Below are 21,951 nucleotides of genomic sequence, written 5' to 3'. Positions count from 1 at the left end.
ACTGCAGAGGACAGTTAATGTTTTCCACTTGTCTAGAAACGGTTGGTATTCGGGGGAGGGATAACTGCAGAGGACAGTTAATGTTTTCCACTTCTGTAGAAACGGTTGGTATTCGGGGGAGGGATAACTGCAGAGGACAGTTAATGTTTTCCACTTCTGTAGAAACGGTTGGTATTCGGGAGAGGGATAACTGCAGAGGACAGTTAATGTTTTCCACTTCTGTAGAAACGGTTGGTATTCGGGAGAGGGATAACTGCAGAGGACAGTTAATGTTTTCCACTTGTCTAGAAACGGTTGGTATTCGGGGGAGGGATAACTGCAGAGGACAGTTAATGTTTTCCACTTCTCTAGAAACGGTTGGTATTCGGGGGAGGGATAACTGCAGAGGACAGTTAATGTTTTCCACTTCTCTAGAAACGGTTGGTATTCGGGGGAGGGATAACTGCAGAGGACAGTTAATGTTTTCCACTTGTCTAGAAACGGTTGGTATTCGGGGGAGGGATAACTGCAGAGGACAGTTAATGTTTTCCACTTCTGTAGAAACGGTTGGTATTCGGGGGAGGGATAACTGCAGAGGACAGTTAATGTTTTCCACTTCTCTAGAAACGGTTGGTATTCGGGGGAGGGATAACTGCAGAGGACAGTTAATGTTTTCCACTTGTCTAGAAACGGTTGGTATTCGGGGGAGGGATAACTGCAGAGGACAGTTAATGTTTTCCACTTGTCTAGAAACGGTTGGTATTCGGGGGAGGGATAACTGCAGAGGACAGTTAATGTTTTCCACTTGTCTAGAAACGGTTGGTATTCGGGGGAGGGATAACTGCAGAGGACAGTTAATGTTTTCCACTTGTCTAGAAACGGTTGGTATTCGGGGGAGGGATAACTGCAGAGGACAGTTAATGTTTTCCACTTCTCTAGAAACGGTTGGTATTCGGGGGAGGGATAACTGCAGAGGACAGTTAATGTTTTCCACTTCTCTAGAAACGGTTGGTATTCGGGGGAGGGATAACTGCAGAGGACAGTTAATGTTTTCCACTTCTGTAGAAACGGTTGGTATTCGGGGGAGGGATAACTGCAGAGGACAGTTAATGTTTTCCACTTCTCTAGAAACGGTTGGTATTCGGGGGAGGGATAACTGCAGAGGACAGTTAATGTTTTCCACTTGTCTAGAAACGGTTGGTATTCGGGGGAGGGATAACTGCAGAGGACAGTTAATGTTTTCCACTTGTCTAGAAACGGTTGGTATTCGGGGGAGGGATAACTGCAGAGGACAGTTAATGTTTTCCACTTCTCTAGAAACGGTTGGTATTCGGGGGAGGGATAACTGCAGAGGACAGTTAATGTTTTCCACTTCTGTAGAAACGGTTGGTATTCGGGGGAGGGATAACTGCAGAGGACAGTTAATGTTTTCCACTTCTGTAGAAACGGTTGGTATTCGGGGGAGGGATAACTGCAGAGGACAGTTAATGTTTTCCACTTGTCTAGAAACGGTTGGTATTCGGGGGAGGGATAACTGCAGAGGACAGTTAATGTTTTCCACTTCTGTAGAAACGGTTGGTATTCGGGGGAGGGATAACTGCAGAGGACAGTTAATGTTTTCCACTTCTGTAGAAACGGTTGGTATTCGGGAGAGGGATAACTGCAGAGGACAGTTAATGTTTTCCACTTGTCTAGAAACGGTTGGTATTCGGGGGAGGGATAACTGCAGAGGACAGTTAATGTTTTCCACTTGTCTAGAAACGGTTGGTATTCGGGGGAGGGATAACTGCAGAGGACAGTTAATGTTTTCCACTTCTCTAGAAACGGTTGGTATTCGGGGGAGGGATAACTGCAGAGGACAGTTAATGTTTTCCACTTGTCTAGAAACGGTTGGTATTCGGGGGAGGGATAACTGCAGAGGACAGTTAATGTTTTCCACTTCTGTAGAAACGGTTGGTATTCGGGGGAGGGATAACTGCAGAGGACAGTTAATGTTTTCCACTTCTCTAGAAACGGTTGGTATTCGGGGGAGGGATAACTGCAGAGGACAGTTAATGTTTTCCACTTGTCTAGAAACGGTTGGTATTCGGGGGAGGGATAACTGCAGAGGACAGTTAATGTTTTCCACTTGTCTAGAAACGGTTGGTATTCGGGGGAGGGATAACTGCAGAGGACAGTTAATGTTTTCCACTTGTCTAGAAACGGTTGGTATTCGGGGGAGGGATAACTGCAGAGGACAGTTAATGTTTTCCACTTGTCTAGAAACGGTTGGTATTCGGGGGAGGGATAACTGCAGAGGACAGTTAATGTTTTCCACTTCTCTAGAAACGGTTGGTATTCGGGGGAGGGATAACTGCAGAGGACAGTTAATGTTTTCCACTTCTCTAGAAACGGTTGGTATTCGGGGGAGGGATAACTGCAGAGGACAGTTAATGTTTTCCACTTCTCTAGAAACGGTTGGTATTCGGGGGAGGGATAACTGCAGAGGACAGTTAATGTTTTCCACTTCTCTAGAAACGGTTGGTATTCGGGGGAGGGATAACTGCAGAGGACAGTTAATGTTTTCCACTTCTGTAGAAACGGTTGGTATTCGGGGGAGGGATAACTGCAGAGGACAGTTAATGTTTTCCACTTCTCTAGAAACGGTTGGTATTCGGGGGAGGGATAACTGCAGAGGACAGTTAATGTTTTCCACTTGTCTAGAAACGGTTGGTATTCGGGGGAGGGATAACTGCAGAGGACAGTTAATGTTTTCCACTTCTGTAGAAACGGTTGGTATTCGGGGGAGGGATAACTGCAGAGGACAGTTAATGTTTTCCACTTCTCTAGAAACGGTTGGTATTCGGGGGAGGGATAACTGCAGAGGACAGTTAATGTTTTCCACTTGTCTAGAAACGGTTGGTATTCGGGGGAGGGATAACTGCAGAGGACAGTTAATGTTTTCCACTTGTCTAGAAACGGTTGGTATTCGGGGGAGGGATAACTGCAGAGGACAGTTAATGTTTTCCACTTCTCTAGAAACGGTTGGTATTCGGGGGAGGGATAACTGCAGAGGACAGTTAATGTTTTCCACTTCTGTAGAAACGGTTGGTATTCGGGGGAGGGATAACTGCAGAGGACAGTTAATGTTTTCCACTTGTCTAGAAACGGTTGGTATTCGGGGGAGGGATAACTGCAGAGGACAGTTAATGTTTTCCACTTGTCTAGAAACGGTTGGTATTCGGGGGAGGGATAACTGCAGAGGACAGTTAATGTTTTCCACTTCTCTAGAAACGGTTGGTATTCGGGGGAGGGATAACTGCAGAGGACAGTTAATGTTTTCCACTTCTGTAGAAACGGTTGGTATTCGGGGGAGGGATAACTGCAGAGGACAGTTAATGTTTTCCACTTCTGTAGAAACGGTTGGTATTCGGGGGAGGGATAACTGCAGAGGACAGTTAATGTTTTCCACTTGTCTAGAAACGGTTGGTATTCGGGGGAGGGATAACTGCAGAGGACAGTTAATGTTTTCCACTTCTGTAGAAACGGTTGGTATTCGGGGGAGGGATAACTGCAGAGGACAGTTAATGTTTTCCACTTCTGTAGAAACGGTTGGTATTCGGGAGAGGGATAACTGCAGAGGACAGTTAATGTTTTCCACTTGTCTAGAAACGGTTGGTATTCGGGGGAGGGATAACTGCAGAGGACAGTTAATGTTTTCCACTTGTCTAGAAACGGTTGGTATTCGGGGGAGGGATAACTGCAGAGGACAGTTAATGTTTTCCACTTCTCTAGAAACGGTTGGTATTCGGGGGAGGGATAACTGCAGAGGACAGTTAATGTTTTCCACTTGTCTAGAAACGGTTGGTATTCGGGGGAGGGATAACTGCAGAGGACAGTTAATGTTTTCCACTTCTGTAGAAACGGTTGGTATTCGGGGGAGGGATAACTGCAGAGGACAGTTAATGTTTTCCACTTCTCTAGAAACGGTTGGTATTCGGGGGAGGGATAACTGCAGAGGACAGTTAATGTTTTCCACTTGTCTAGAAACGGTTGGTATTCGGGGGAGGGATAACTGCAGAGGACAGTTAATGTTTTCCACTTGTCTAGAAACGGTTGGTATTCGGGGGAGGGATAACTGCAGAGGACAGTTAATGTTTTCCACTTGTCTAGAAACGGTTGGTATTCGGGGGAGGGATAACTGCAGAGGACAGTTAATGTTTTCCACTTGTCTAGAAACGGTTGGTATTCGGGGGAGGGATAACTGCAGAGGACAGTTAATGTTTTCCACTTCTCTAGAAACGGTTGGTATTCGGGGGAGGGATAACTGCAGAGGACAGTTAATGTTTTCCACTTCTCTAGAAACGGTTGGTATTCGGGGGAGGGATAACTGCAGAGGACAGTTAATGTTTTCCACTTCTCTAGAAACGGTTGGTATTCGGGGGAGGGATAACTGCAGAGGACAGTTAATGTTTTCCACTTCTCTAGAAACGGTTGGTATTCGGGGGAGGGATAACTGCAGAGGACAGTTAATGTTTTCCACTTCTGTAGAAACGGTTGGTATTCGGGGGAGGGATAACTGCAGAGGACAGTTAATGTTTTCCACTTCTCTAGAAACGGTTGGTATTCGGGGGAGGGATAACTGCAGAGGACAGTTAATGTTTTCCACTTGTCTAGAAACGGTTGGTATTCGGGGGAGGGATAACTGCAGAGGACAGTTAATGTTTTCCACTTGTCTAGAAACGGTTGGTATTCGGGGGAGGGATAACTGCAGAGGACAGTTAATGTTTTCCACTTGTCTAGAAACGGTTGGTATTCGGGGGAGGGATAACTGCAGAGGACAGTTAATGTTTTCCACTTCTGTAGAAACGGTTGGTATTCGGGGGAGGGATAACTGCAGAGGACAGTTAATGTTTTCCACTTCTGTAGAAACGGTTGGTATTCGGGGGAGGGATAACTGCAGAGGACAGTTAATGTTTTCCACTTGTCTAGAAACGGTTGGTATTCGGGGGAGGGATAACTGCAGAGGACAGTTAATGTTTTCCACTTCTCTAGAAACGGTTGGTATTCGGGGGAGGGATAACTGCAGAGGACAGTTAATGTTTTCCACTTCTGTAGAAACGGTTGGTATTCGGGAGAGGGATAACTGCAGAGGACAGTTAATGTTTTCCACTTGTCTAGAAACGGTTGGTATTCGGGGGAGGGATAACTGCAGAGGACAGTTAATGTTTTCCACTTCTCTAGAAACGGTTGGTATTCGGGGGAGGGATAACTGCAGAGGACAGTTAATGTTTTCCACTTGTCTAGAAACGGTTGGTATTCGGGGGAGGGATAACTGCAGAGGACAGTTAATGTTTTCCACTTCTCTAGAAACGGTTGGTATTCGGGGGAGGGATAACTGCAGAGGACAGTTAATGTTTTCCACTTGTCTAGAAACGGTTGGTATTCGGGGGAGGGATAACTGCAGAGGACAGTTAATGTTTTCCACTTCTGTAGAAACGGTTGGTATTCGGGGGAGGGATAACTGCAGAGGACAGTTAATGTTTTCCACTTGTCTAGAAACGGTTGGTATTCGGGGGAGGGATAACTGCAGAGGACAGTTAATGTTTTGTTTTGCCTCTCAGGCTGTTATATAAAATCAGCAATGGCTCATCTGTGGGTTTGTGAATATATTTGGATCTATTTTGTCTTTGTTTAGGTGACCTACGTTTTGAAAGGCGTTTCAGCCCATGAGGATTTCTGTGGCCACTCTGGACTACTGAAACCAGGGGATTTACAGGTATAGAAACACCTTGTGGCACATACACAGTCTGTAGGTTCCTACTCTTCACCAGACTCCCACCAGAACCAATGAAGCATCGTGCCTTCAGGGGCATTTCCTGTGTTTTTCCCATGCAGCAGTCGTAAAGCTGTTGTCCCTGGTCAGTCAGTCAGCATCAACCAGGAAGTGGTTTAATAGGCACTAAATAGACACTAATGCCACTGGCATTAAATAAAGCATGTGTGTCTATGTATGCTAATGATTCAACCATGTACACATCAGAAACCACAGCTAATGAAGTCACTGAAACCCTTAAAGAGTTGCAGTCTGTTTTGGAATGTGTGGCCAGTAATAAACTGGTCCTGAACATCTCTAAAACTAAGAGCTTTGTATGTGGTACAAATCATTCCCTAAGTTCTGGACCTCAGCTGAATCTAGTAATGAATGGTGTGGCTGTTGAACAAGGAGACTAAATTATGTCATGTTCTGTGTGGACCCAGTAAGAGGAGCTGCTTCTTTCTCAACAGCTAACAGGGATCCTAATAAAATACTAAGATACTACTACAAGAGACTTGGTGTGTGTGTGTGTGTGTGTGTGTGTGTGTGTGTGTGTGTGTGTGTGTGTGTGTGTGTGTGTGTGTGTGTGTGTGTGTGTGTGTGTGTGTGTGTGTGTGTGTGTGTGTGTGTGTGTGTGTGTGTGCAACAGTGAGAGAGAGAGAGCGGGAGAGACAAACACCATTGGGGGGGGGGGGCAGACGGGTTTCCTCACAGTGGAACAGGGAGCTACTAACCCAGGGCAGACGGGTTTCCTCACAGTGGAACAGGGAGCTACTAACCCAGGGCAGACGGGTTTCCTCACAGTGGAACAGGGAGCTACTAACCCAGGGCAGACGGGTTTCCTCACAGTGGAACAGGGAGCTACTAACCCAGGGCAGATGGGTTTCCTCACAGTGGAACAGGGAGCTACTAACCCAGGGCAGACGGGTTTCCTCACAGTGGAACAGGGAGCTACTAACCCAGGGCGGACGGGTTTCCTCACAGTGGAACAGGGAGCTACTAACCCAGGGCAGACGGGTTTCCTCACAGTGAAACAGGGAGCTACTAACCCAGGGCAGACGGGTTTCCTCACAGTGGAACAGGGAGCTACTAACCCAGGGCAGACGGGTTTCCTCACAGTGGAACAGGGAGCTACTAACCCAGGGCAGACGGGTTTCCTCACACTGGAACAGGGAGCTACTAACCCAGGGCAGACGGGTTTCCTCACAGTGGAACAGGGAGCTACTAACCCAGGGCAGACAGGTTTCCTCACAGTGGAACAGGGAGCTACTAACCCAGGGCGAACGGGTTTCCTCACAGTGGAACAGGGAGCTACTAACCCAGGGCAGACGGGTTTCCTCACAGTGGAACAGGGAGCTACTAACCCAGGGCAGACGGGTTTCCTCACAGTGGAACAGGGAGCTACTAACCCAGGGCAGATGGGTTTCCTCACAGTGGAACAGGGAGCTACTAACCCAGGGCAGACGGGTTTCCTCACAGTGGAACAGGGAGCTACTAACCCAGGGCGGACGGGTTTCCTCACAGTGGAACAGGGAGCTACTAACCCAGGGCAGACGGGTTTCCTCACAGTGGAACAGGGAGCTGCTAACCCAGGGCAGATGGGTTTCCTCACAGTGGAACAGGGAGCTACTAACCCAGGGCAGACGGGTTTCCTCACAGTGGAACAGGGAGCTACTAACCCAGGGCGGACGGGTTTCCTCACAGTGGAACAGGGAGCTACTAACCCAGGGCAGACGGGTTTCCTCACAGTGAAACAGGGAGCTACTAACCCAGGGCAGACGGGTTTCCTCACAGTGGAACAGGGAGCTACTAACCCAGGGCAGACGGGTTTCCTCACAGTGGAACAGGGAGCTACTAACCCAGGGCAGACGGGTTTCCTCACAGTGGAACAGGGAGCTACTAACCCAGGGCAGACGGGTTTCCTCACAGTGGAACAGGGAGCTACTAACCCAGGGCAGGCGGGTTTCCTCACAGTGGAACAGGGAGCTACTAACCCAGGGCAGACGGGTTTCCTCACAGTGGAACAGGGAGCTACTAACCCAGGGCAGGCGGGTTTCCTCACAGTGGAACAGGGAGCTACTAACCCAGGGCAGACGGGTTTCCTCACAGTGAACAGGGAAGATAGACATCCACTAGGTACATATCACAGCCCTGGGAAGATAGACATCCACCAGGTACATATCACAGCCCTGGGGAAGATAGACATCCACTAGGTACATATCACAGCACTGGGGAAGATAGACATCCACTAGGTACATATCACAGCACTGGGGAAGATAGACATCCACTAGGTACATATCACAGCACTGGGGAAGATAGACATCCACTAGGTACATATCACAGCACTGGGGAAGATAGACATCCACTAGGTACATATCACAGCCCTGGGGAAGATAGACATCCACTAGGTACATATCACAGCCCTGGGGAAGATAGACATCCACTAGGTACATATCACAGCCCTGGGGAAGATAGACATCCACTAGGTACATATCACAGCACTGGGGAAGATAGACATCCACTAGGTACATATCACAGCACTGGGGAAGATAGACATCCACTAGGTACATATCACAGCCCTGGGGAAGATAGCCATCCACTAGGTACATATCACAGCACTGGGGAAGATAGCCATCCACTAGGTACATATCACAGCCCTGGGGAAGATAGACATCCACTAGGTACATATCACAGCCCCGGGGAAGATAGACATCCACTAGGTACATATCACAGCACTGGGGAAGATAGACATCCACCAGGGACATATCACAGCCCTGGGGAAGATAGACATCCACTAGGTACATATCACAGCCCTGGGGAAGACAGACATCCACCAGGGACATATCACAGCCCTGGGGAAGATAGACATCCACTAGGTACATATCACAGCCCTGGGGAAGATAGACATCCACTAGGTACATATCACAGCACTGGGGAAGATAGACATCCACTAGGTACATATCACAGCCCTGGGGAAGATAGACATCCACTAGGTACATATCACAGCCCTGGGGAAGATAGACATCCACTAGGTACATATCACAGCCCTGGGGAAGATAGACATCCAGTAGGTACATATCACAGCCCTGGGGAAGATAGACATCCACTAGTTACATATCACAGCCCTGGGGAAGACAGACATCCACTAGGTACATATCACAGCACTGGGGAAGATAGACATCCACCAGGTACATATCACAGCCCTGGGGAAGATAGACATCCACTAGGTACATATCACAGCACTGGGGAAGATAGACATCCACTAGGTACATATCACAGCACTGGGGAAGATAGACATCCACTAGGTACATATCACAGCCCTGGGGAAGATAGACATCCACTAGGTACATATCACAGCACTGGGGAAGATAGACATCCACCGGGTACATATCACAGCACTGGGGAAGATAGACATCCACTAGGTACATATCACAGCACTGGGGAAGATAGACATCCACTAGGTACATATCACAACCCTGGGGAAGATAGACATCCACTAGGTACATATCACAGCACTGGGGAAGATAGACATCCACTAGGTACATATCACAGCCCTGGGGAAGATAGACATCCACTAGGTACATATCACAGCACTGGGGAAGATAGACATCCACTAGGTACATATCACAGCACTGGGGAAGATAGACATCCACTAGGTACATATCACAGCCCTGGGGAAGATAGACATCCACTAGGTACATATCACAGCCCTGGGGAAGATAGACATCCACTAGGTACATATCACAGCACTGGGGAAGATAGACATCCACTAGGTACATATCACAGCACTGGGGAAGATAGACATCCACTAGGTACATATCACAGCACTGGGGAAGATAGACATCCACTAGGTACATATCACAGCACTGGGGAAGATAGCCATCCACTAGGTACATATCACAGCCCTGGGGAAGATAGACATCCACTAGGTACATATCACAGCACTGGGGAAGACAGACATCCACTAGGTACATATCACAGCACTGGGGAAGATAGACATCCACTAGGTACATATCACAGCCCTGGGGAAGATAGACATCCACTAGGTACATATCACAGCCCTGGGGAAGATAGACATCCACTAGGTACATATCACAGCCCTGGGGAAGATAGACATCCACTAGGTACATATCACAGCCCTGGGGAAGATAGACATCCACTAGGTACATATCACAGCCCTGGGGAAGATAGACATCCACTAGGTACATATCACAGCCCTGGGGAAGATAGACATCCACTAGGTACATATCACAGCACTGGGGAAGATAGACATCCACTAGGTACATATCACAGCACTGGGGAAGATAGACATCCACTAGGTACATATCACAGCCCTGGGGAAGATAGCCATCCACTAGGTACATATCACAGCACTGGGGAAGATAGCCATCCACTAGGTACATATCACAGCCCTGGGGAAGATAGACATCCACTAGGTACATATCACAGCCCCGGGGAAGATAGACATCCACTAGGTACATATCACAGCACTGGGGAAGATAGACATCCACCAGGGACATATCACAGCCCTGGGGAAGATAGACATCCACTAGGTACATATCACAGCCCTGGGGAAGATAGACATCCACCAGGGACATATCACAGCCCTGGGGAAGATAGACATCCACTAGTTACATATCACAGCCCTGGGGAAGACAGACATCCACTAGGTACATATCACAGCACTGGGGAAGATAGACATCCACCAGGTACATATCACAGCCCTGGGGAAGATAGACATCCACTAGGTACATATCACAGCACTGGGGAAGATAGACATCCACTAGGTACATATCACAGCACTGGGGAAGATAGACATCCACTAGGTACATATCACAGCCCTGGGGAAGATAGACATCCACTAGGTACATATCACAGCACCGGGGAAGATAGACATCCACCGGGTACATATCACAGCACTGGGGAAGATAGACATCCACTAGGTACATATCACAGCACTGGGGAAGATAGACATCCACTAGGTACATATCACAACCCTGGGGAAGATAGACATCCACTAGGTACATATCACAGCACTGGGGAAGATAGACATCCACTAGGTACATATCACAGCCCTGGGGAAGATAGACATCCACTAGGTACATATCACAGCACTGGGGAAGATAGACATCCACTAGGTACATATCACAGCACTGGGGAAGATAGACATCCACTAGGTACATATCACAGCCCTGGGGAAGATAGACATCCACTAGGTACATATCACAGCACTGGGGAAGATAGACATCCACTAGGTACATATCACAGCCCTGGGGAAGATAGACATCCACTAGGTACATATCACAGCACTGGGGAAGATAGACATCCACTAGGTACATATCACAGCACTGGGGAAGATAGACATCCACTAGGTACATATCACAGCACTGGGGAAGATAGACATCCACTAGGTACATATCACAGCACTGGGGAAGATAGCCATCCACTAGGTACATATCACAGCACTGGGGAAGATAGACATCCACTAGGTACATATCACAGCCCTGGGGAAGATAGACATCCACTAGGTACATATCACACCACTGGGGAAGACAGACATCCACTAGGTACATATCACAGCACTGGGGAAGATAGACATCCACTAGGTACATATCACAGCCCTGGGGAAGATAGACATCCACTAGGTACATATCACAGCCCTGGGAAAGATAGACATCCACTAGGTACATATCACAGCCCTGGGGAAGATAGACATCCACTAGGTACATATCACAGCACTGGGGAAGATAGACATCCACTAGGTACATATCACAGCACTGGGGAAGATAGACATCCACTAGGTACATATCACAGCCCTGGGGAAGATAGCCATCCACTAGGTACATATCACAGCACTGGGGAAGATAGCCATCCACTAGGTACATATCACAGCCCTGGGGAAGATAGACATCCACTAGGTACATATCACAGCCCCGGGGAAGATAGACATCCACTAGGTACATATCACAGCACTGGGGAAGATAGACATCCACCAGGGACATATCACAGCCCTGGGGAAGATAGACATCCACTAGGTACATATCACAGCCCTGGGGAAGATAGACATCCACCAGGGACATATCACAGCCCTGGGGAAGATAGACATCCACTAGGTACATATCACAGCCCTGGGGAAGATAGACATCCACTAGGTACATATCACAGCACTGGGGAAGATAGACATCCACTAGGTACATATCACAGCCCTGGGGAAGATAGACATCCACTAGGTACATATCACAGCCCTGGGGAAGATAGACATCCACTAGGTACATATCACAGCCCTGGGGAAGATAGACATCCAGTAGGTACATATCACAGCCCTGGGGAAGATAGACATCCACTAGGTACATATCACAGCCCTGGGGAAGACAGACATCCACTAGGTACATATCACAGCACTGGGGAAGATAGACATCCACCAGGTACATATCACAGCCCTGGGGAAGATAGACATCCACTAGGTACATATCACAGCACTGGGGAAGATAGACATCCACTAGGTACATATCACAGCACTGGGGAAGATAGACATCCACTAGGTACATATCACAGCCCTGGGGAAGATAGACATCCACTAGGTACATATCACAGCACTGGGGAAGATAGACATCCACCGGGTACATATCACAGCACTGGGGAAGATAGACATCCACTAGGTACATATCACAGCACTGGGGAAGATAGACATCCACTAGGTACATATCACAACCCTGGGGAAGATAGACATCCACTAGGTACATATCACAGCACTGGGGAAGATAGACATCCACTAGGTACATATCACAGCCCTGGGGAAGATAGACATCCACTAGGTACATATCACAGCACTGGGGAAGATAGACATCCACTAGGTACATATCACAGCACTGGGGAAGATAGACATCCACTAGGTACATATCACAGCCCTGGGGAAGATAGACATCCACTAGGTACATATCACAGCACTGGGGAAGATAGACATCCACTAGGTACATATCACAGCCCTGGGGAAGATAGACATCCACTAGGTACATATCACAGCACTGGGGAAGATAGACATCCACTAGGTACATATCACAGCACTGGGGAAGATAGACATCCACTAGGTACATATCACAGCACTGGGGAAGATAGACATCCACTAGGTACATATCACAGCACTGGGGAAGATAGCCATCCACTAGGTACATATCACAGCACTGGGGAAGATAGACATCCACTAGGTACATATCACAGCACTGGGGAAGATAGACATCCACTAGGTACATATCACAGCACTGGGGAAGATAGACATCCACTAGGTACATATCACAGCCCTGGGGAAGATAGACATCCACTAGGTACATATCACAGCCCTGGGGAAGATAGACATCCACTAGGTACATATCACAGCACTGGGGAAGATAGACATCCACTAGGTACATATCACAGCACTGGGGAAGATAGACATCCACTAGGTACATATCACAGCACTGGGGAAGATAGACATCCACTAGGTACATATCACAGCCCTGGGGAAGATAGACATCCACCAGGTACATATCACAGCAGTGGGGAAGGAAAGGTGTACATGTGAAGTTAATTTCCTCCTGGAAACCAGTTAGTTCCAGTATTAAGTCCACATGGGTGTTATATTATGGAAATCATATCAGACAACATTGAGTTCATGCATATTATACTGTACAATTCTCCTTTATGTGGTTAGTAATTGTGTTTTGTGTGTGTGTGTCTATGCCTCTCTGTATCTGTGCGTGTGTGTTTCTGTGTCCGTCTCTGTGTGGTTATGTCCATGTCGCTTCATAAGTGGATGACGGCAGGCCGAGGGGTGGTCCATGCAGAGATGCCCGTGTCTGAGGAGCCCGTCCAGGGCCTGCAGCTGTGGGTCAACCTGAGGAGGGAGGACAAGATGGTGGAGCCCCAGTACCAGGAGCTGAAGGACAGCCAGGTCCCCAAGCCCAGCAGGGAGGGGGTCACTGTGGCTGTCATCTCTGGACAGGCCCTGGGGGTACAGGTGAGAGCACCATACTAACCATAACCCTGGGTGTACAGGCCAGGAGCACCATACTAACCATAACCCTGGGTGTACAGGCCAGGAGCACCATACTAACCATAACCCTGGGTGTACAGGCCAGGAGCACCATACTAACCATAACCCTGGGTGTACAGGTGAGAGCACCATACTAACCATAACCCTGGGGGTACAGGCCAGGAGCACCATACTAACCATAACCCTGGGTGTACAGGCCAGGAGCACCATACTAACCATAACCCTGGGTGTACAGGCCAGGAGCACCATACTAACCATAACCCTGGGTGTACAGGCCAGGAGCACCATACTAACCATAACCCTGGGGGTACAGGCCAGGAGCACCATACTAACCATAACCCTGGGTGTACAGGTGAGAGCACCATACTAACCATAACCCTGGGTGTACAGGTGAGAGCACCATACTAACCATAACCCTGGGTGTACAGGCCAGGAGCACCATACTAACCATAACCCTGGGTGTACAGGCCAGGAGCACCATACTAACCATAACCCTGGGTGTACAGGCCAGGAGCACCATACTAACCATAACCCTGGGTGTACAGGCCAGGAGCACCATACTAACCATAACCCTGGGTGTACAGGCCAGGAGCACCATACTAACCATAACCCTGGGTGTACAGGCCAGGAGCACCATACTAACCATAACCCTGGGTGTACAGGCCAGGAGCACCATACTAACCATAACCCTGGGTGTACAGGCCAGGAGCACCATACTAACCATAACCCTGGGTGTACAGGCCAGGAGCACCATACTAACCATAACCCTGGGTGTACAGGCCAGGAGCACCATACTAACCATAACCCTGGGGGTACAGGCCAGGAGCACCATACTAACCATAACCCTGGGTGTACAGGCCAGGAGCACCATACTAACCATAACCCTGGGTGTACAGGCCAGGAGCACCATACTAACCATAACCCTGGGTGTACAGGTCAGGAGCACCATACTAACCTTAACCCTGGGTGTACAGGCCAGGAGCACCATACTAACCATAACCCGGGTGGTGGTAGTGGGTGTGGCCAGATGTGCGGTTTTAGAGGCCCTCTTCTTGGCCGCAGAGACAAACTGCTGCTGTTTTAACGCAAATTTCCTGCAATTCTATACATTTTGCCGCGGGGCAGAGAGAACATTGTACTGTGTTTTTTAAAGCTAATTTCATGCCATTCAAAAAAAATGTGCCATAGGGCTGAGAGAAGATTTTAAAGCTAAATGTCCTTCAATTCTACACATTTTGCTGTGGCTTATGGCGTGTTCTTATGCTATCTGAATGACTCAAACAGTATAACAAAATCAATCGTGGCCCCATGACATGATATTTCTTACATTTTGGATTCTCCCCGACTGTTTATTTTTTATTTTGGGGGATTGTTAGTTCTCAAAGGTAATCATTAAAATATATATATATTGCTCTTATTATATTTTCTACATATTTTATCTGGGTTTTAGTTATTTAAGTTTATACAAGTTCTTATGGATGTTTGTTCTGACTTCCACATGACATCAACCAGTGTTTCCCCTATATGCGCTTAGCAGCGCTGCACCACGGGATGGTAACATGATTTCTTATTTTTATATACGCTGTTCGGTGGCGTCCATGAATTAGCAACGGCAGTGCGCCGCTGCTAAACGCATTTAGGAGAAACATGTATAAACTTAAACGACTAAAAATAGATTTATATATTTCTCACCCTACAATGTAACGCATTTGTAATCATAGGTCCAAAACCACAGTGGATGAAAAAGGGGGGGAGTTTATCATCGCCATCATTGTCATCATCATTGTTCCTTTGTCACTGTATTATACAGAATGAATACTTAGTGTCGGCTGTTGATATGATGTGCTGGGGTCTTGCCCATATCAAAGCCAGAAAACTTTATACAATACAATGACTGAGATGTTGAAAGCCTCAGGCCTAGATATCCCTCGCCAGAAATGCCAACCAACCACAAGACATTCAGCTTCATCATGTGACGTTTGCAGGCAATTACATCTTCACGAGTATCCATCCTCTTTCTCACCCCCCCCCCTCCTTCTCCTCCTTATTTTCTCTGTGTCTGTCTGCTGAGTTAGACGAGACAGGAAATGAGTTGCAGGTTTCTGGGGAAGTGGGTTTGTCATGTTTCAGATGTAAATTTGACCAGGGCCGGTTTGGTTTGGGGTTAATCTAGGGCAGGAGAGAAGACTGACAGACAGAGTTTCTAATGACGTCCATAAGGTTTGTCATTTTACACATGAAAATGTGTTGAACTGGGAAAGGGGCGGGGCATCACTGGGACCGTATTGCCTGGCGGGGTTTCTCTAGGGCAGGAGAGGAGACAGACAGAGTTTCTAATGACGTCCATAAGGTTTGTCATTTTACACATGAAAATGTGTTGAAGCTGGGAAACGGGTTGCCTCTGGTTACTACAGGGCAGGGGGAGACACTACAGACAGGCAGAGAGGCTAACGATGGCCAACAGGGTAATAGACAGGTAACTGTCAAAATAAAGGAAACACCAAAATAAAGTGTTTTAATGTGTCATTGGGCACCACGAGCTGCCAGAACAGCTTCAATGCACCGTAGATTCTACAAGCTGAGGGATAAGACACCATTTTTCCACTGGAAATTCCATCATTTTGTGTTTTGTTGATGGTGGTGGAAAACGCTGTCTCAGGCGTTGGTCCAGGATCTCCAGTAAGTGTTCAATTGGGTTGAGATCTGGTGACTGAGACACAACACACATTATACAGAACGCTAAGCATGATGGGATGTTAATTCCTTAATTAACTCAGGAACCACACCTGTGTGGAAGCCCCTGCTTTCAATATATTTTGTATTCCTCATTTGTGTTTCCTTCATTTTGGCAGTTATCTGTATGTAAATGTGTTGAGGCTGGGACTGGGCTGGGGGTGGGACTGAGCTGGGGGTGGGACTGAGCTGGGGGTGGGAGTGGGGCTGGGTGGGGCTGGGACTGGGGCTGGGACTGGGCTGGGACTGAACTGGGGGTGGGACTGGGCTGGGACTGGGCTGGGACTGAACTGGGGGTGGGACTGGGGCTGGGACTGGGCTGGGGGTGGGACTGGGCTGGGACTGGGCTGGGGGTGGGACTGGGCTGGGGGTGGGACTGGGCTGGGGGTGGGACTGGGCTGGGACTGGGCTGGGGGTGGGACTGAGCTGGGGGTGGGACTGAGCTGGGGGTGGGACTGAGCTGGGGGTGGGACTGAGCTGGGGGTGGGACTGGGCTGGGGGTGGGACTGAGCTGGGGGTGGGACTGAGCTGGGGGTGGGAGTGGGGCTGGGTGGGACTGGGGCTGGGACTGGGCTGGGACTGAACTGGGACTGGGGCTGGGGGTGGGACTGGGCTGGGGGTGGGACTGGGCTGGGGGTGGGACTGGGCTGGGACTGGGCTGGGGGTGGGACTGGGCTGGGACTGGGCTGGGGGTGGGACTGGGTGGGACTGAACTGGGACTGGGGCTGGGACTGGGCTGGGACTGAACTGGGACTGGGCTGGGACTGGGGCTGGGACTGGGCTAGGACTGAGCTGGGACTGGGGATGGGTGGGCTAGGACTGAACTGGGACTGGGGCTGGGTGGGATAGGACTGAACTGGGACTGGGCTAGGACTGAGCTGGGACTGGGGCTGGGTGGGATAGCTGCACAGCACAATTTGATTGGTAAAACACACTGTGGTTGTTCAATTTCACACTTTTTAAGTGTTTATATGAGAACCACCAGAAAGTGTTGAATTTACGCTTTTCAAAGTGTTGCCCTTTTAACACTGATACTTTCCAACACCAGTGGCATTAAAATGTTACACTAACTCAGTGTTATGGTGTTCACTGATACTGTCACAGCATATTCTTCAGTGTTAAATAAACACTGAGAGTGTTACATTTAACACTGGTCCAGTGTCTATACTGGTCCACACTTTCAGTGTTACATGAACACACTGCTTAGTGTGGAAGCCTTATTTCCCAGAGTGCCTTGCCTTTCAAGTGACTTGTTGAGTTACGACCCATGCCTGTATTTGTTAGTGACAGAGACATGAGCAGCAGACGTCTGATGAGAGCGGATACAAATTCATTGCTTTAAACTAACTATGACAAATGTTAAAGAAATTTTGAGCAATGTAATGACTTTTCAAATAAGTTACGTTACACGTTATGCTGGCTTACAAATGGTTAGCTACGCTAGCCTTACGAACCGCATATCATTACAACAATTGCTTGTATGTACTGGTATGTTAGCTAGCTACGTAATGTTAGTTGGCTACTAATACATTGAACTTTGCAGTATATTAACTATATGCTATCTAACTACCTACCCAACATTTATTAACTTGATTTATTCACGTCATTCTTAGCTTAGCTAAGTGGTATAGTCTTGGTGCGTTCTCAATGGACATTGTTAATGAAGTCATAAGATGGCTAGCTATTAATATGTTATCTATACTAACAAACTAGCAAGGAGTTACATAGTGACAGCATCAACTTCCGATAGACAGGCGAAGCGCTACTACACTCAACTGAAAGGATACCGTTTGTTTACAGTATACTAAAATAGACTTATATTATGTAGTGTGTATATATACTCATTAAGTATGTAGTATACAGTATGTTAGTACGGGTATTCAAACACAGTTATGGTTGTTGCTTTCATCCATTTTCCGTCCTGTGGCCTTCACCAAATGAGATCCTAAGCGATTATGTTATCATTACAATTGTATTATTTAACACAATACAACACATCATTCACAAAGCCTTATTTTTGAGGGCTTAGTTTTACCCTAATAAAGTGGCCTGAAACTCATGGTTTACAGGAAAAATTTAGGCCTGAAAATCACATTATGCTGGCTTGCAAAGTGATGTGTAATTCCTATTGGAATCCAGCCAGAGTGGGGATATCCAACATTTAGAATTTTTATTCACCTGCAACCTGATTCAGAATCACTACTGGGATCGGAAGAATACCGTAATCATCTAAACTGGATCAACCATTTCAGTAATGGGTGCAATGAATCCATATAACAGATTGGATTAGCTTAGAAAAATGTATGTTATTTATATTTCATTAATTAATCACTGTACATTCAAAAACATAGATATCGAAAGAAACAATTCAAAAAAATATCTAACTGCAGTAGAGCATGCTGGGAAATATGATAATGATGGGCGTGGTTTTAGTTCAACACTGGGTATTAACACCAACACTGGGTTTCTTCTAAACCAATGAGTGTTTAACACTTACAGAGCTACTTTAACACCTTAATCAACACTAGAAATGTTACACTGAAAAGTCAGCACCAGGTAACACTGTCTTCCCTCACAGTAGGGCTGGTCTGGTCTTCCCTCACAGTAGGGCTGGTCTGGTCTTCCACCACAGTAGGGCTGGTCTGGTCTTTCACCACAGTAGGGCTGGTCTGGTCTTCCACCACAGTAGGGCTGGGCTGGTCTTCCACCACAGTAGGGCTGGTCTGGTCTTCCACCACAGTAGGGCTGGTCTGGTCTTCCATCACAGTAGGGCTGGTCTAGTCTTCCATCACAGTAGGGCTGGTCTAGTCTTCCATCACAGTAGGGCTGGTCTGGTCTTCCATTACAGTAGGGCTGGTCTGGTCTTCCATTACAGTAGGGCTGGTCTGGAAGGGTAACACCAACAGATCAGGGTGCTAGGTGTTAAAAGAGGCTGTGGGAAGGGTAACACCAACCGATCAGGGTGCTAGGTGTTAAAGGGGTGCTGCCTGAATGTTGGGGGTCAATGAAATACTATAAATGTCTTGTCCTTTTTTTTGTCCAGTCAAAAGTCTTCACCAGGACTCCAACACTATATCTGGACTTCAAGCTGGATGGAGGAGCCAAGCATGTACAACCAGTTCCTTCAGGTGAAACCATCTTTACTGAATAGGCCTTCTGTGGCTCTGGTCCAGGGCGTTACGTGCTCCTTGAAGAAAGCTCAAGCTGCATGTAACACCATGGACCAGAGCTTGGTCTACTGTAACGATATTGTTCTGTGTGCTCCATTCATCCACAATCTGGCACTAAATCTGTTGACCTTTTCAGTAAAGTTAGCAGAACCTTTCAACTCAAACCCTAAGTGCTGTGTGGTGTGTATGACACACGCTTTCTCATTGTGGGAACTGTACTGTACCTGACGTTGGTTTGTGGTGGGAGAAAGTTGCTATCTACTGTCTGTGACAAACAGAAGTCCTCCAGGGGTTGGGAGTCTTCTAAAGTTTATACAACTGGCTTGGTTTCCATGGTCACCCTGCCTGTTCTCTATGGAGTCAGTGGTGCTGTGTGGTTGCTATGGAGTCAGTGGTGCTGTGTGGTTGCTATGGAGTCAGTGGTGCTGTGTTGAATGGTCACATAATACCATACGTAAGACGTTAAGTAGTCCATTACTTTGTGTGTGTGTGTGTGTGTGTGTGTGTGTGTGTGCACACAGTCAGTGTTGGTGCGTTGAATGGATGGCTCCCACGTCATCGTATTACAGGGCCCTATGGTGGATTAGATATGAGACCATCTCAGTGTTATGGCCCACAGCTCACATGGCAAGACGTCGGTATACCAAGTGGTCAGACTCGCCCACCAAGTCACATCATTTAGAATATGAGGCTTTATAAATGTCGTGATTGTTGTGTATACTGTGACAGTTAACTTGGTAATGAGGGAACAAAATGCATTATCAATGCCAGTTAAAAACAACAGTTTTTCTATCATCTCTGCTAGGATGGACCTCGTTTATCTACACACTGGCAGGATCTGTCTGTGTTGGTGAGTTTCCTCTGTTTAGTTTCTGTTCAACAGTTTTCCATTAGTTCCTAACTGCCCTGCAGCCTCATGTTGATGGTCACCCAGAACAGTGTTGTGTTTGGTAGTGGTTCAGAAACACTCTGCATTTATTTAGTGTCCTCTCTGGGATGTTCCCATCTTCTTCTCCTCTCCTCCGTCCTCTCTGGGATGTTCCCTTCCTCTTCTCCTCTCCTCTGTCCTCTCTGGGATGTTCCCTTCCTCCTCTCCTCTGTCCTCTCTGGGATGTTCCCTTCCTCCTCTCCTCTGTCCTCTCTGGGATGTTCCCTTCCTCCTCTCCTCTGTCCTCTCTGGGATGTTCCCTTCCTCCTCTCCTCTGTCCTCTCTGGGATGTTCCCTTCCTCCTCTCCTCTGTCCTCTCTGGGATGTTCCCTTTCTCCTCTCCTCTGTAATCTCTGGGATGTTCCCTTCCTCTTCTCCTCTCCTCTGTCCTCTCTGGGATGTTCCCTTCCTCTTCTCCTCCATCCTCTCTGGGATGTTCCCTTCCTCCTCTCCTCTGTCCTCTCTGGGATGTTCCCTTCCTCCTCTCCTCCGTCCTCTCTGGGATGTCATGTCAACGTTGGGATGTAGCCTTCTGATCTGAAGCCAATAGCAACTCTAGGAATGGTTTAGGAATGGGACAAAATCCCACTTGAACCCTTCATGTTGTGATTCATGTTCTAGGGCAACCTTTCCCTATATAGTGCCCTATGGGGCCTGGTCAAAAGTAGTGCACTATGTAGGGAATAGGGTGCCATATGGGACGCAGGAATAGATGTATGTCTTATGGTACTATACCTGTAACAAATGGTTTCACCTACAGTCCTGTGACACCCTGCTATACAGAGTTGAGCTATTCCCTACAGTCCTGTGACACCCTGCTATACAGAGTTGAACTATTCCCTACAGTCCTGTGACACCCTGCTATACAGAGTTGAGCTATTCCCTACAGTCCTGTGACACCCTGCTATACAGAGTTGAACTATTCCCTACAGTGTTTGTCTATACAGGACACGTTAAGCCTGTCCTTTTTCATGTGTAAAAATATCCTTATGCTGAAGTGTTGTAGCGTTTCTTTTGTTTGTCAATGGGAAGCACATATTTGAGTCGGAGGAATTGTATTTTCATTATGATCGATGTTAGCTAGCGTGAGTTGGAGGAATTGTATTTTCATTATGATCGATGTTAGCTAGCGTGAGTCGGAGGGATTGTATTTTCATTATGATCGATGTTAGCTAGCGTGAGAAGGAGGAATTGTATTTTCATTATGATCGATGTTAGCTAGCGTGAGAAGGAGGAATTGTATTTTCATTATGATCGATGTTAGCTAGCGTGAGAAGGAGGAATTGTATTTTCATTATGATCGATGTTAGCTAGC

At 47.6% G+C, this 21,951-nt stretch overlaps 1 protein-coding gene across 3 annotated transcripts in view; it reads left to right on the top strand.

Annotated features, from left to right (window-relative positions):
* LOC116359792 (pirin-like) overlaps positions 1 to 21,951 on the top strand; it is a 30,613-nt gene that overhangs the window by 7,137 nt on the left and 1,525 nt on the right. Inside the window, exons 4-7 of one of the 3 annotated variants that reach the window (XM_031813404.1) lie at positions 5,657 to 5,737; positions 13,563 to 13,769; positions 19,582 to 19,666; positions 20,514 to 20,558. In XM_031813404.1, the coding sequence (XP_031669264.1) occupies positions 5,657 to 5,737; positions 13,563 to 13,769; positions 19,582 to 19,666; positions 20,514 to 20,558 (418 nt within the window). The remainder of the gene's footprint in view (positions 1 to 5,656; positions 5,738 to 13,562; positions 13,770 to 19,581; positions 19,667 to 20,513; positions 20,559 to 21,951) is intronic. The other 2 variants (XM_031813405.1, XM_031813406.1) reach the window with 2 other exon arrangements.

Source organism: Oncorhynchus kisutch, unplaced genomic scaffold (genome assembly GCF_002021735.2).
Source record: "Oncorhynchus kisutch isolate 150728-3 unplaced genomic scaffold, Okis_V2 Okis05a-Okis16b_hom, whole genome shotgun sequence".
NCBI lineage: Eukaryota > Metazoa > Chordata > Actinopteri > Salmoniformes > Salmonidae > Oncorhynchus > Oncorhynchus kisutch.
This window is presented reverse-complemented; position numbering and strand designations above follow the sequence as displayed.